Genomic DNA, 12,763 nt, shown 5'->3' with positions numbered 1-12,763 from the left:
AATTCTGTAACGCATCTTCGTGATGTAAGCAGGTAACGCACATTGTTCTAACAAGCGCAAAATATTTGGTTTATATATGGTTTATATTTCACCACTACCACCAGAAAAAAAAAAAAAAAAAAAAAAAAAAAAAACTTTGCATCCCTTGCAAAAATATATTAGTGAAAAACGCTGTATTCTGGACACGCTGTTGCTAGATCTGCTTAATATTGCTGCAGATCCGTTGACGAGTGTGGAGAGAGCGTCTGGAAACAAACTACATGTCCCAGAATGCACCACCAGCTAACACGCTTATGGGTACTGTAGTCCCAATTTACACAGACTGCACAGAGGCTGCTTTGGGGAATTTTGTGCAAAAAGAATTCAGCTCTTGCGTACCCATACACGCACTGCGCGTCATCACGCATGCTTTTACGTCTATATCAAATTAACTGTAACTATAAATTTGCATTTTGTGATCTTTACCGATATCCTTCTATCGCTTATCTGAAAGTTTCTGCGTCGAATCTACAGCTGTGGCCAAAGGTTTTGTATCACCTAGAATTTTAGGATTGAGACAATTTATATATATAAAACAAAAAACTACATGAACATAATTTAGATATTTTATTTAACATCATGCAATCAAAATAAACTACTAAATGAAATCGCTAAAAAAAGGAAAAAAAAAAACTATGCTAATACAATATTGCATGATAGGTTTCGAAATGTCACATTTTTCCATTTTTGTCAGCTTTTTTCGATAAGCATATGGAAAACTATACAAAGCGGGCGGTGTGTAATTCAATATGTTAACGTCACATTATTCAGCAGGTTTCATTTCGACTTTATGAAGCAAAATAATAATAATAATAATAATAATAATAATAATAATAATAATAATAATAATAATAATAATTCGCCGTCTGTAAAATTGCTGTCTTTATAACTAAGGGATACACTGCCCCCTTGTGTTCATACTCTGCTATGACCTATTCCGAGCAATTTCTGGTGCTTTCTCATCAATTACAACACGTTTAAAAACGCCATAGTAAAAACGGTAAAGTTGAAAACATCACATCAGTATTTCGTGAAATGAATTGAAAAAATGTGATATAAAAATTGCAGCAAAAGGTAACATCGAATGAGTTTTCCATCCATACATTATTTCTTTTTTGAAAATGCAGTGCAGTTGTAAATTGCTCAACTCCTTTCATTTGAAGAGACGTTTAACTGACTCACAAACCGCGACTTCAACTGAAGTAATTTGCTGCCGCTGTTGTGAGAAGCTCATTTTAACAGGAAACTGCCAACTGCAATTTTGATCAACGAGGTGATGGGATTTATTAAAAGCGAATGGGAATTGGAAATTGAAACAGGAAGCCATACCCCCCCCCCCCCCCCCCGTTCAGACCGTGCTCGTAGATCTCTGGATCCGCCCCTCCTGCTCTGCGCTGGACTCTCCTGACCTCAGCACCACGTTACTGGATCCTCAGCTGATGCGCTATCCTTGCACTATTGCACTGCTAACATGTCACTGTAGATATAACTTGCTGTGATCCTAACTGACTGCATCCTAGTTCATATTGTATTCTAGTAGTGTTATTATTATACATAGCATCCTAGTTCATATTGTATTCTAGTAGTGTTATTATTATACATAGCATCCTAGTTCATATTGTATTCTAGTAGTGTTATTATTATACATAGCATCCTAGTTCATATTGTATTCTAGCAGTGTTATTATTATACATAGCATCCTAGTTCATATTGTATTCTAGTAGTGTTATTACTATACATAGCATCCTAGTTCATATTGGATTCTAGTAGTGTTATTATTATACATAGCATCCTAGTTCATATTGGATTCTAGTAGTGTTATTATTATACACAGCATCCTAGTTCATATTGTATTCTAGTAGTGTTATTATTATACATAGCATCCTAGTTCATATTGGATTCTAGTAGTGTTATTATTATACACAGCATCCTAGTTCATATTGGATTCTAGTAGTGTTATTATTATACACAGCATCCTAGTTCATATTGTATTCTAGTAGTGTTATTATTTGCACTGACTGTAAACTACACTGTGTTTAAATATGAAGCTTACATTGTAACCCTGTGCTGCCCTGTAACACCTGTGTGAGTCGCCTGGGATAAAGGAGAATGCCAAACACATTATCTGAAATTTCAGTTACAGAATCTGTTGAGGAAATGAGCCAGTGAAAATTCCTTGCGTCTGCAGAGGTTAAGATTAATAATTTCTCAACACAATAAAACTGAAAATTATAGTTTATAATTCATCCCCAATATACTTTGATTTTGTATTGGTTTATGAAAAGGCTTTTTTTTTTTTTAAGATGCATTTTATAAACAAATTAGCTAGCTTTGACATTCACAACAGATTTTGAAAGAAAAGCCTAAGAAACAGAAGTATTTCTTTTATTAAAAACACATTTTAATCTCCCCTCAAAAGAAAACAGATACCCAAAACGTACAAACCAAACCATTACTTCGTTTTATTTTAAGGGAAACTTTTACACCTTAAAAAAAAAAAAAAAAAGTTTCAAGTGACACGCAAAAAATGACACGGTTTGAAACATAATCCACCTTATTTAAACCACGCTGCAGTCAAATGAGAACTGTGCTGCAACACTGATCACTGGTTTCACTGCCCAGGATCTCGTTTCACATGGGTTTAGATTAGAACTAAAATCAAGGCTTGTGAAACTAGCCTTTTTTTAAGAGTATTTAACCAGTTTCCCCAAAATACTGGTCCTCAAGATTTTTAACCAATTACCAATTATGAAAGGCTTGGCTTGCTTCCTCCACAGTTTATTAAAATCTCGCAGCATGAAGACAGAACGCTCCTGCAGCGAACGGATTCCGCGACTCGTTTATTAGTCCGTTAACGACAGGGCAGTCATTTTAACTCGGGTTTAGGGGGGGATTATATGTTGCTGGTATTGACAAGGCCAGAATACCAAAAAAAAAAAAAAAAATAATTTTTTAAAAACTCCCCACTTTGAGAGGAGAAAAAAAAATTAAATAAAAAAAAAAGGTAACATTGTCATTCTGCCTCTTGATTGGAAGGCCGGTGTCTACAGTGTGAAGTCAACCAATGAGAGAGCAGGATGAGAAGCTTAGCGCCGCCTCCTATCAGGACTCCTGCTTCGTCTCCGCCCACCTCTGCAAGAGACAAAATAAATACATTACAAACAAACACACATTACTGCTGTCAATCACTGACCGGTCTATTCCTTTATACCGGTGGTATTCCACTCTGGCACTCCAGATCCAATCCAGTCCAGGTTTTAACTCCAAGCAGGTTCTAATGTAGTTAACTGAAGCTGCCAAGAGGCAATTGCCTAATGTAGGACCTGGTTGGAATAAAGACCAGGACAGGAGTCGATCTCGGGGCTGGATCACGTCAATGGTTTTTTAAACACTGCGGGACACGAGGTTATTCAGAACAAACAGGTTCAATGTGTGGAGTTTTTTTACATTACTTTTCAGTGCAATTGTAATTATAATTACTACAGAATAATTATGAAAAAAAAAACTAGCATTGTAACCAATTGGTGATTTAAACACTTTTATCCAAAGAGACTTAGAGAGACTAGGTGAGGGTGAACTCTGCATCAACAACAACTGCTGCTGCTGCTGCTGCAGAGTCGCTTCCAATAGGACCTTGTTTGTTTTACGTCTCATCCGAAGGACGGAGCACAAGGAGGTGAAGTGATTTGCTCAGGGTCACACACACACACACACACACACACACACACACAGGGAGTCAGTGGCTGAGCCGGGATTTGAACCCGCTCCTGGTATCAAGCCCCCTCTTGTGTAACCTCGGGGGGTCCGGTGCCCAGCGCACCGCTGAGCCGGCACTCACCTCCTCTTGCTCTTGGGCGGCCCTCTTACAAAGCCCCAGTCCACGTTGATGGGCTGACCCATCATATCCTGGCCGTTCAGCCCCTCCATGGCTGCCTGGGCTTCCTTGTAAGTCTCGTACTCCACCAGCGCATAGCCCTGAAGACAAGCAAACCACACAGACTTCAGAAAACACAGCATGAGGAGGGAAGACACATGACACGCTAGCACTGTCCATGCAAGTGAGGCTCACATCGCTGGGTATTTACTTAATAAAACAGGGACGCACTTCCACAGTTAAAGCCTGCTATGTTAACCTATCGAATTACATCCTGCTACGCAATGGGAGTTTAAATTTTCCATTCCAGGACAGTATGAAACGCAAGCAAGTCTACAAGTTACAACACAATAAAAAAATATATAGAAAACCTGACTCTTCATTGTATGTTTGCGTACCTCGACAGAAACACAAAGTCCTGCTGGATTTAACATTCCAAATTTGCAAGGGATGACATGAAGGCCTGGAAGCATGTACTGATATTACAGATTATTATTATTATTATTCTAATTAATAAGCAGCTCTGTTTCATACCTTCAGGAATCCCGTCCTCCTGTCCAGATTCAGGTGAATGTTCTTGATTTCTCCGAACTCTGTGAATTTGTCGTGGATGTCTTCTTCAGTGGCTTCCTCGTGGACTCCAGTCACAAACAGAATCCAGCCCTCCACAGCTGCGAGCAGAGAGACGGGGGGGGGGTCAGATTCGGCTTAATTTCAAGCAGGTGGGGGGCAGACTCTAGTCTACTTCTGGTTTTCATTCCAACTTGAGCTCTTAATTAACTTTTAATTGATCTCATTATTGGTTCAATTGGACAGGTTTCATGTCTGTGTTCCCCCCACCCCACCCCGTTGTTGAAAGGTCAGTCTCTTACATCTCTGTGGGCCCGGCTCATCCCCGTCTTGCTCCACTGTGTCGTAATCCTCACGCACTCTCGACCTCGCCCCCTCCTCTGTGTGGAGAAAACAACCGCATCAGCATCGCCATTCAGGGGCGTCGCCTGGGACTGGCTATACCCCCGCTGTGTGCAGCTCACAAAAGCGTGGGTGTGCCTCGGCGAACTCCTGGTAAAACCTGGAATGGATCGAAACTGCTGCGCAAGTGGAACGCAACTCCTGATCCAATCCAGTCCAGGTTCTAATGTAGTTCATTAAAGCTTCTACGAGACAACTAGATTTAGGACCTGGTTGGAATAAAGACCAGGACTGGAATGGATCTCGATGGCCAGAGAGGAGGACCACTGTGCTATGCAACAGGAGTCTTATTTTCATCCCTGTAGTATTTAGGGTGGATAGTGCTAGGGTTCCCACACCAGGCCTGAATAATAATATCATCATCATTTATAATTATCATCATCATCATTTAATAATAATATCTGCCTTTAGCCACAATTTTTTATTTGCATTTTTAGAAATCTCTGAGTTCAGTAAGTTACCTTAACAGGATCATTTCCCACTCACCTGAACCAAAGCCTCTTCCCTTTCTCCTCTTTGCTTTCTCTTTTAACTTGTGGATGGTTTCTGTGGGGGGAGGAGGAGAAAGATTGCAGAGATCAAATATTAAAACATCACACACCACAACGTGTCTGTTTAGATCACTCCTCACTAGGGATGATGCACTACTTAATCTGCAGGAACTGTTTCTGCTGAGACATCAGCAATCGCAAATTCAGGGGCATTACTTGGGACAGGTTACACCCCCACTGTGGGGGCAACATGCTTGGGTGGGTCTTATTATAAAAGCTTAATAAAACCAGGAATGGATCAAACTGCTACTCAATCGGAGTCGTATTTCTGTACCTGTAGTAGCGCTAGGGTTTTCCACACCAGCCATGAATAACAATAGTAAATACATCTACTTCTCTCTCTCTTTTGGTCCCATTTTTTTTTTTTTAACTAATTTTAAAAAACATGTTGTGTGAACCCTGTGGAGGTCGATATGACTGCCCTGCCAAAAACAAAACAATAATACATTATGCATTACATAATTATAATACTGACACATTGATAGGAACATTAACATGGTATAACTGTGCACACCAGTGACTGAAGCCAGGGCATATACAGTAATTCGCCTGATATTTTCGGTGAGAAAATAGGACAGCATGGTAGGAGACAGAACCGTGATTCTTGCAAGCGAAACCGAACGAGAGTTGACCGCACCGCGGGACCGATTACGGTAATTGCACTTCGGTATATTCTCGTCTAACTGGACAGACGGTTTGGATAGGCACGAAAATAGAATCGTCAATTTTTCCCCCCCCGGGTAATACTTAACTGTTTTGAACACTATTTTATTTTATTTTATTACGGACCGTGACGTACCTTGTTGTAAAACAACAAACTGAAGGACTTCTCTAAAGAACGCCTACTGCCGGTTACGCTGTAAATAAGCGTGAAAATAGTTTATTTTTTCACTCACCATAATACAGAAATACTTTAACGGCGACTATAGTGCTTTAATGCGACTATAATACTTTAATGCGACTATAGTAAAGTATATTTCAAACGGTACTACTTTTAAAAACAGCAATACAGCCACAAAACGAATGACTACAACAAGTTAGGCCCCGACTCCCAGATAAACCACACGGGGTCTGGGCGCCTAACAAACCCCGAAAACGACCACATTTTAACGCCGCCGGGGGCTAGCGCGTTCACAGACCCGCTGTGTATTAAAAAATAAAATCAAATCAAACTACCATCTTCATCCATAGGAAAATCCTCGGCCCCGGCCTCTTCGTGCAAATCGAGTACGTCCGCCATTTTCTCTGCCTTGTGTGTGTGAGAGACCCGCTTCTGCCGCACGGAACACTGGGATACTGGAGGTGTCGCTGTGCGTGAGACGAGCGCCGAGAAGAAGATGGACGGCCATCTTGAGAAGGTCGGGTCGGAATGGACTGCGACGGCAAAAGGTCTGGTGACACAGTAAGTGAGGTCAAAAAGTAAAGGACCGCTATTTAGTTTTGTATAAATATATATATATATATGAGAAAGATATGTACAACATATCGAAACGTTGGACAGCTGGCTCTTTGAGCTAATATATCTATATATTATTATTATTATTATTATTATTTATTTATTAGCAGACGCCCTTATCCAGGGCGACTTACAATTGTTACAAGATATCACATTATATATTATTTCACATTATACAGATATCACATTATTTTACATACAATTACCCATTTATACAGTTGGGTTTTTACTGGAGCAATCTAGGTAAAGTACCTTGCTCAAGGGTACAACAGCAGTGTCCCCCACCTGGGATTGAACCCACGACCCTCCGGTCAAGAGTCCAGAGCCCCTAACCACTACTCCACACTGCTGCCTATATAGATATATAGATATATAGATATATTAGTGACGTGTACGTACAAACTAGTCGGCCTACATCATATAGAGTAAGTTAATCCTTAAAAAGATATAGGCCTATCAGAATTAAATTACTGCTAAATAAATAAATAAATAAATAACTAAATGCAATGCAGCAATGTGGACAGTCGTTAGATTTCGCTTACTAGGCGTCTATAATGACGTATGCAACCAATATTTTACCAGTACAAATACTGTTGAAGATACACGACCTGTAACACATTTTACAGCCCTGGCCCTGCAGAAACCCGTACCAAGAGACTGGCGCTGGATCCGAACGCTTCTGCTCTCGTTGATTCCAGGACGCGCATCTCCTGTCTCATGACCCCTTCTCGTCTTCCCCAGACAAGCCCCGTTTTAAACGACAGTCCTTAGCGTCCGCAAATCGACATAGACTCGGGGCTCCACTCCGCTCCCACAAAGCAATAACCACAAAGCCAGTTTTTCATGTTTTTTTCTCATCTTATTTGTGGTTTTTATTATTTTTTTATTGCATACAAAACAAATGTACATACAAAACTACTTCTATATATATATAAAAGCACAAATTTAAAAGCACGTATTTATATCAAATATATATTTATGTATATACTGTATAAAAAAAAACACACACACACACATATATACTAAATCAAAACAAGAATAATATTTAAGGAAAAAAACCTGTTTGGAATCATTGCATGCAGATGGCATGGCTGAATATGAGCTTAGAATAATTTCCTGGTACCGTGTCATTTCCTGTGCTGTGTCACCCAGACCACATCAGAGTAAAGGAAGTGATTAGGTAGCAGGAAGTAACATAAAATCTATGTTTTTTAAAACAAACAAACAAACAAACAAACAAGGGGTTCTTAAAAGTAAGTAAACCCAACTTCAACACTCAAAGCCACAGGTACATTTTCCAAGAAGATAAAGAAGCAGCATTTTCTTCAGCTCTGGCCAAAAGTTTCCCCATCTCCCTGTAGAATTAATGAATTTTGCCTCGTGAAGTCGAATGAAACCTGCTGGAATAATGTTATGATAACGTGTTGAATTGCACACCTCCGCTTTGTAGTTCTCTTCCATATACTTCATGATAATACGGACAAAAATGTTTTAAAAAAAAAAAAAAAAGACATTTTGAAATCTAACATGAAATACTGTCCTGGTATTACGGCTTCCTTCTGCGCCACGGTAACTTGTGGTTTCATGCAGAATACTCTATTAACACTTGGGAGCGTTAACATGACAGATTTGAAATGACAAAATCTTTCTAAAAATTCCTGAAACATGATAAAAGTTTATAGCAATGCTATATCACATGACCCTGTATACATCAACACCAAGAATTAGAAAAATTGAGATTATTATATATATATATATATATATATATATATGTATGTATGTATGTATGTATGTAGGTTAAAATTATTTTTATTTCAGGGTTTTTCATACAAAAGCCCTTCTTCCGCTACATAGAAAGAAACTGTATTCAGATTTTTTTTTTTTTTTTTTCATTTTTGTACATTGCAATTACACCACCTTTCACACCAAAGCCACGACTCTGCGGCTTGGAGCTTCAGGTTTCAGGAGACTGTAGGTTTCAGGGCGCTGTGCGGCACACCAGACAGGGAGACTTGGGGGGTTTGATACAGCAAACCTCAAACTAGGTCTCCCGGGGGTCTCCTGGAACCAGCTTTCAAACAACATGTTCCTGAAAAAAAAGTGGCTTTGTGTTCAACTAGATAGATAGATAGAGACGCATTGCAGATATCTAGTCCTCTAATTATTAAAAATAATAATATATATATATATTGTTTTAAAACAAAGCAACCAAACTGACAGTTTGTAACGAAACGCAGTTTGAACACGACCTTGCATAGCAGCCTGCTTTAAAAAATAAAAAATACATACAAAAAAAAATGATAATACAGAAATCAAAGAAACGCATGACACATGATTTCAGCTGCACAGAGAAGCCTTGAGCTGTACGCAGAGTTCCCCTGGTGATACGGCTGTCTTAAAAAAAACAAACAAACAAAGAACAGCGAAAGGATGTTGCTGAGCACTGAAGACGCTGCTATCAATTTTAATTATTATTATTATTATATTTTTTTTTACAAGCGCTTTCTGGTTATATTAAACTCACGCGGCTTCACGCTTGTGGGGTCACGCGTCGCGGTGCTTTCTACCCCGCTGTGAGGGTGCAATCGAAGCGCTCTGGAAGGGGGTGGGTGGGTAGGTAGGTGTGTGTATAAATGCTTTATATCCGTAGAGCCTGTGATCTTACTGCTTGGGTGAAACACCAAACACTGGATTTTTGTGCAGATCCACAGCGTCGAGTCAGCAGATCATGCTGTGGATCTCGCAGCAGGAAAGCCAGCTGTTTAGCAGGCCTGTGGGGATCAAAAGTGTGTTTTTTTTCAGTGTTGGGCTCTAGCAGTGGGTGTGCCGAAGTCTTTATTTCCGTTAATTGGGAATGCAGGGTTGTTGCTGGTGTTGATCTGTAGCCGAGGAAGTCCGTGGTCCTGCTTGTTGGGCTCTGGTGGTTGCAGGGCAGGGTGCTGGGGTTTAAAATCAAGTCCAGGGGTGTCAAACTCAAATCCTGGAGGGGGGGGGGGGGGGGGGTGGGGGGGGGGGCCGACGCAGTGTCTTCTGGCTTTCGTTCCTCCCCCTGACCTCCCCCACCTGAGCTCTCCTGGTCTAAAAAATCGGACAAACATAACACTACTCTCCAGGGTTCTATAATGTTTTTACAGGTCGTGTAACTTGAATCAAATGCCATTTTTTTTTGGAAAACATCAACTGTAAAAAATACCTTAAAAAAAATGAATGAATTAAATATAGATTCATTAAGTTAAGCGAGAGCTTGAGTCGGTGGTATGACAACCAGAGGTACCCCACGGTCCTCGGGGTCTGGAGTGTGGCCGCCCTGCTCTAGGGGCTGGTGTTCAGGCTGTTCTCTGTGGGCTCTAGTGGTGGGAGGGCAGGGTGCTGCTGCTGCTGGAGCTGCCCAGCTGCCCCCCCATGGCCAGCATGAGGAGGTCTTTCTTCTCCTTGTGGAAGCGCAGCTCCCGGCCGGCCAGCCTGGCCTCCTCCAGCTCCCTCTCTGCAGCCGCCAGCTCCCTGCTGACCGCTCCCGCGGGCCGCCTGCTCCCGGCTCACCCAGTCCGCAGCCATCTGAGTGCGCATGTCATCATCCAGCGCCCGGAGAGAGAGTAGTGAGCCAGCACCTCCTGAACACAGAGAGAGAGAGAGAGAGAGAGGGAGAGAGAGAGAGAGAGAAGACATCTGAGTGCGCATGTCATCATCCAGCACGCAGAGAGAGTAGTGATCCAGCACCTCCTGAACACACAGAGAGAGAGAGAGAGAGAGGAGAGAGAGAGAGAGAGAGAGAGAGAGAGAGAGAGAGAAGAGAGAGAGAGAGAGGAGAGAGAGAGAGAGGAGAGAGAGGAGAGAGAGAGAGAGAGAAGACATCTGAGTGTACATGTCATCATCCCAGCGCCCGGAGAGAGTAGTGAGCCAGCACCTCCTGAACACAGAGAGAGAGAGAGAAGACATCTGAGTGTACATGTCATCATCCAGCGCGCAGAGAGAGTAGTGAGCCAGCACCTCCTGAACACAGAGAGAGAGAGAGAAGAACATCTGAGTGCGCATGTCATCATCCAGCGCGCAGAGAGAGTAGTGAGCCAGCAACCTCCTGAACACACAGAGAGAGAGAGAGAGAAGACATCTGAGTGCGCATGTCATCATCAAGCGCGCGGAGAGAGTAGTGAGCCAGCACCTCCTGAACACAGCAGAGAGAGAGAGAGAGAGAGAGAGAGAGAGAGAGAGAAGACATCTGAGTGCGCATGTCATCATCAAGCGCGCGGAGAGAGTAGTGAGCCAGCACCCTCCTGAACACACAGAGAGAGAGAGAGAGAGAGAGAGAGAGAGAGAGAGAGAGAGAGAGAAGACATCTGAGTGTACATGTCATCACCAGCGCGCGGAGAGAGTAGTGATCCAGCACCTCCTGAACACAGAGAAAGAGAGAGAGAGAAGACATCTGAGTGCGCATGTCATCATCAAGCGCGCGGAGGAGTAGTGAGCCAGCACCTCCTGAAACACACAGAGAGAGAGAGAGAGAGAGAGAGATGAGAGAGGAGAGAAGAGAGATGAGAGAGAGAGAGAGAGGAAGACATCTGAGTGTACATGTCATCATCCAGCGCGCGGAGAGAGTAGTGAGCCAGCACCTCCTGAACACAGAGACGAGAGAGAGAGAGAGAAGAGGAGAGAGATGAGAGAGAGAGAGAGATGAAGGAGAGAGATGAGAGAGAGAGAGAAAGACATCTGACTGTGCGCATGTCATCATCCAGCGCCCGGAGAGAGTAGTGAGCCAGCACCTCCTGAACACAGAGAGAGAGAGAGAGAGAGAAGACACTCTGAGTGTAACATGTCATCATCCAGCGCGCGGAGAGAGTAGTGATCCAGCACCTCCTGAACACAGAGAGAGAGAGAGAGAGAGAAGACATCTGAGTGCGCCATGTCATCATCCAGCGCGCAGAGAGAGTAGTGATCCAGCACCTCCTGAACACACAGAGAGAGAGAGAGAGAGAAGACATCTGATGTGCGCATGTCCATCATCCAGCGCCCGGAGAGAGTAGTGAGCCAGCACCTCCTGAACACAGAGAGAGAGAGAGAGAAGACATCTGAGTGTACATGTCATCATCCAGCACGCAGAGAGAGTAGTGATCCAGCACCTCCTGAACACAGAGAGAGAGAGAGAGAAGACATCTGAGTGTACATGTCATCATCCAGCACGCAGAGAGAGTAGTGATCCAGCACCTCCTGAACACACACAGAGAGAGAGAGAGAGAAGACATCTGAGTACGCATGTCATCATCCAGCGCGCGGAGAGAGTAGTGAGCCAGCACTCCTGAACACAGAGAGAGTGAGAGAGAGAAGACATCTGAGTGCGCATGTCCATCATCCAGCGCCCGGGAGAAGAGAGTAGTGATCCAGCACCTCCTGAACACACAGAGAGAGAGAGAGAGAGAAGACATCTGGAGTGCGCATGTCATCATCCAGCGCGCGGAGAGAGTAGTGATCCAGCACCTCCTGAACACACAGAGAGAGAGAGAGAGAGAGAAGACATCTGAGTGCGCATGTCATCATCCAGCGCCTGGAGAGAGTAGTGAGCCAGCACCCTCCTGGAACACACAGAGAGAGAGAGAGAGAGAGAGAGAGAGAGAGAGAGAAGACATCTGAGTGTACATGTCATCATCCAGCGCCCGGAGAGAGTAGTGAGCCAGCACCTCCTGAACACACAGAGAGAGAGAGAGAGAGAGAGAGAGAGAAGACGATCTGAGTGCGCATGTCATCATCCAGCGCCCCGGAGAGAGTAGTGAGCCAGCACCTCCTGAACACAGAGAGAGAGAGAGAGAGAGAAGGACATCTGAGTGCGCATGTCATCATCCAGCGCGCAGAGAGAGTAGTGATCCAGCACCTCCTGAACAC

The 12,763-nt window shown here is 43.0% G+C and overlaps 1 protein-coding gene and 1 pseudogene across 1 annotated transcript; both read right to left on the bottom strand.

Moving 5' to 3' along the window:
- Window positions 1-2,418: 2,418 nt before the first annotated feature.
- LOC117395331 (RNA-binding protein 8A) lies at window positions 2,419-6,768 on the bottom strand. Its single transcript, XM_059007548.1, has 6 exons — window positions 6,613-6,768; window positions 5,372-5,431; window positions 4,786-4,863; window positions 4,448-4,584; window positions 3,878-4,014; window positions 2,419-3,171 (listed from the first exon to the last, which is right to left on the bottom strand). Exons 1-6 carry the CDS (start codon window positions 6,674-6,676, stop codon window positions 3,126-3,128), a joined length of 522 nt encoding a protein of 173 aa, XP_058863531.1. The 5' UTR covers window positions 6,677-6,768; the 3' UTR covers window positions 2,419-3,125.
- A 3,202-nt stretch (window positions 6,769-9,970) lies between these two features.
- LOC131705171 (LIX1-like protein) overlaps window positions 9,971-12,763 on the bottom strand; it is a 4,500-nt pseudogene continuing 1,707 nt past the window's right edge.

This window comes from Acipenser ruthenus, chromosome 35 (assembly GCF_902713425.1).
Source record: "Acipenser ruthenus chromosome 35, fAciRut3.2 maternal haplotype, whole genome shotgun sequence".
In the NCBI taxonomy this organism is placed as follows: domain Eukaryota; kingdom Metazoa; phylum Chordata; class Actinopteri; order Acipenseriformes; family Acipenseridae; genus Acipenser; species Acipenser ruthenus.
Note: the sequence above shows the minus strand (reverse complement) of the source record. Positions and strands in the feature narration are given on the sequence as shown.

What these genes read in the sequence shown, in the direction of transcription:
- LOC117395331 (XM_059007548.1), bottom strand. Translation starts at nt 6,676, where the DNA reads ATGGCGGACGTACTCGATTTGCACGAAGAGGCCGGGGCCGAGGATTTT. An exon ending in TGAGCCGGGCCCACAGAGAT is followed by an intron (nt 4,585 to 4,785) that starts GTAAGAGACTGA and finishes CTCTGCTCGCAG; the next exon opens with CTGTGGAGGGCTGGATTCTG. An exon ending in CCGCCCAAGAGCAAGAGGAG is followed by an intron (nt 3,172 to 3,877) that starts GTGAGTGCCGGC and finishes TGTCTCTTGCAG; the next exon opens with AGGTGGGCGGAGACGAAGCA.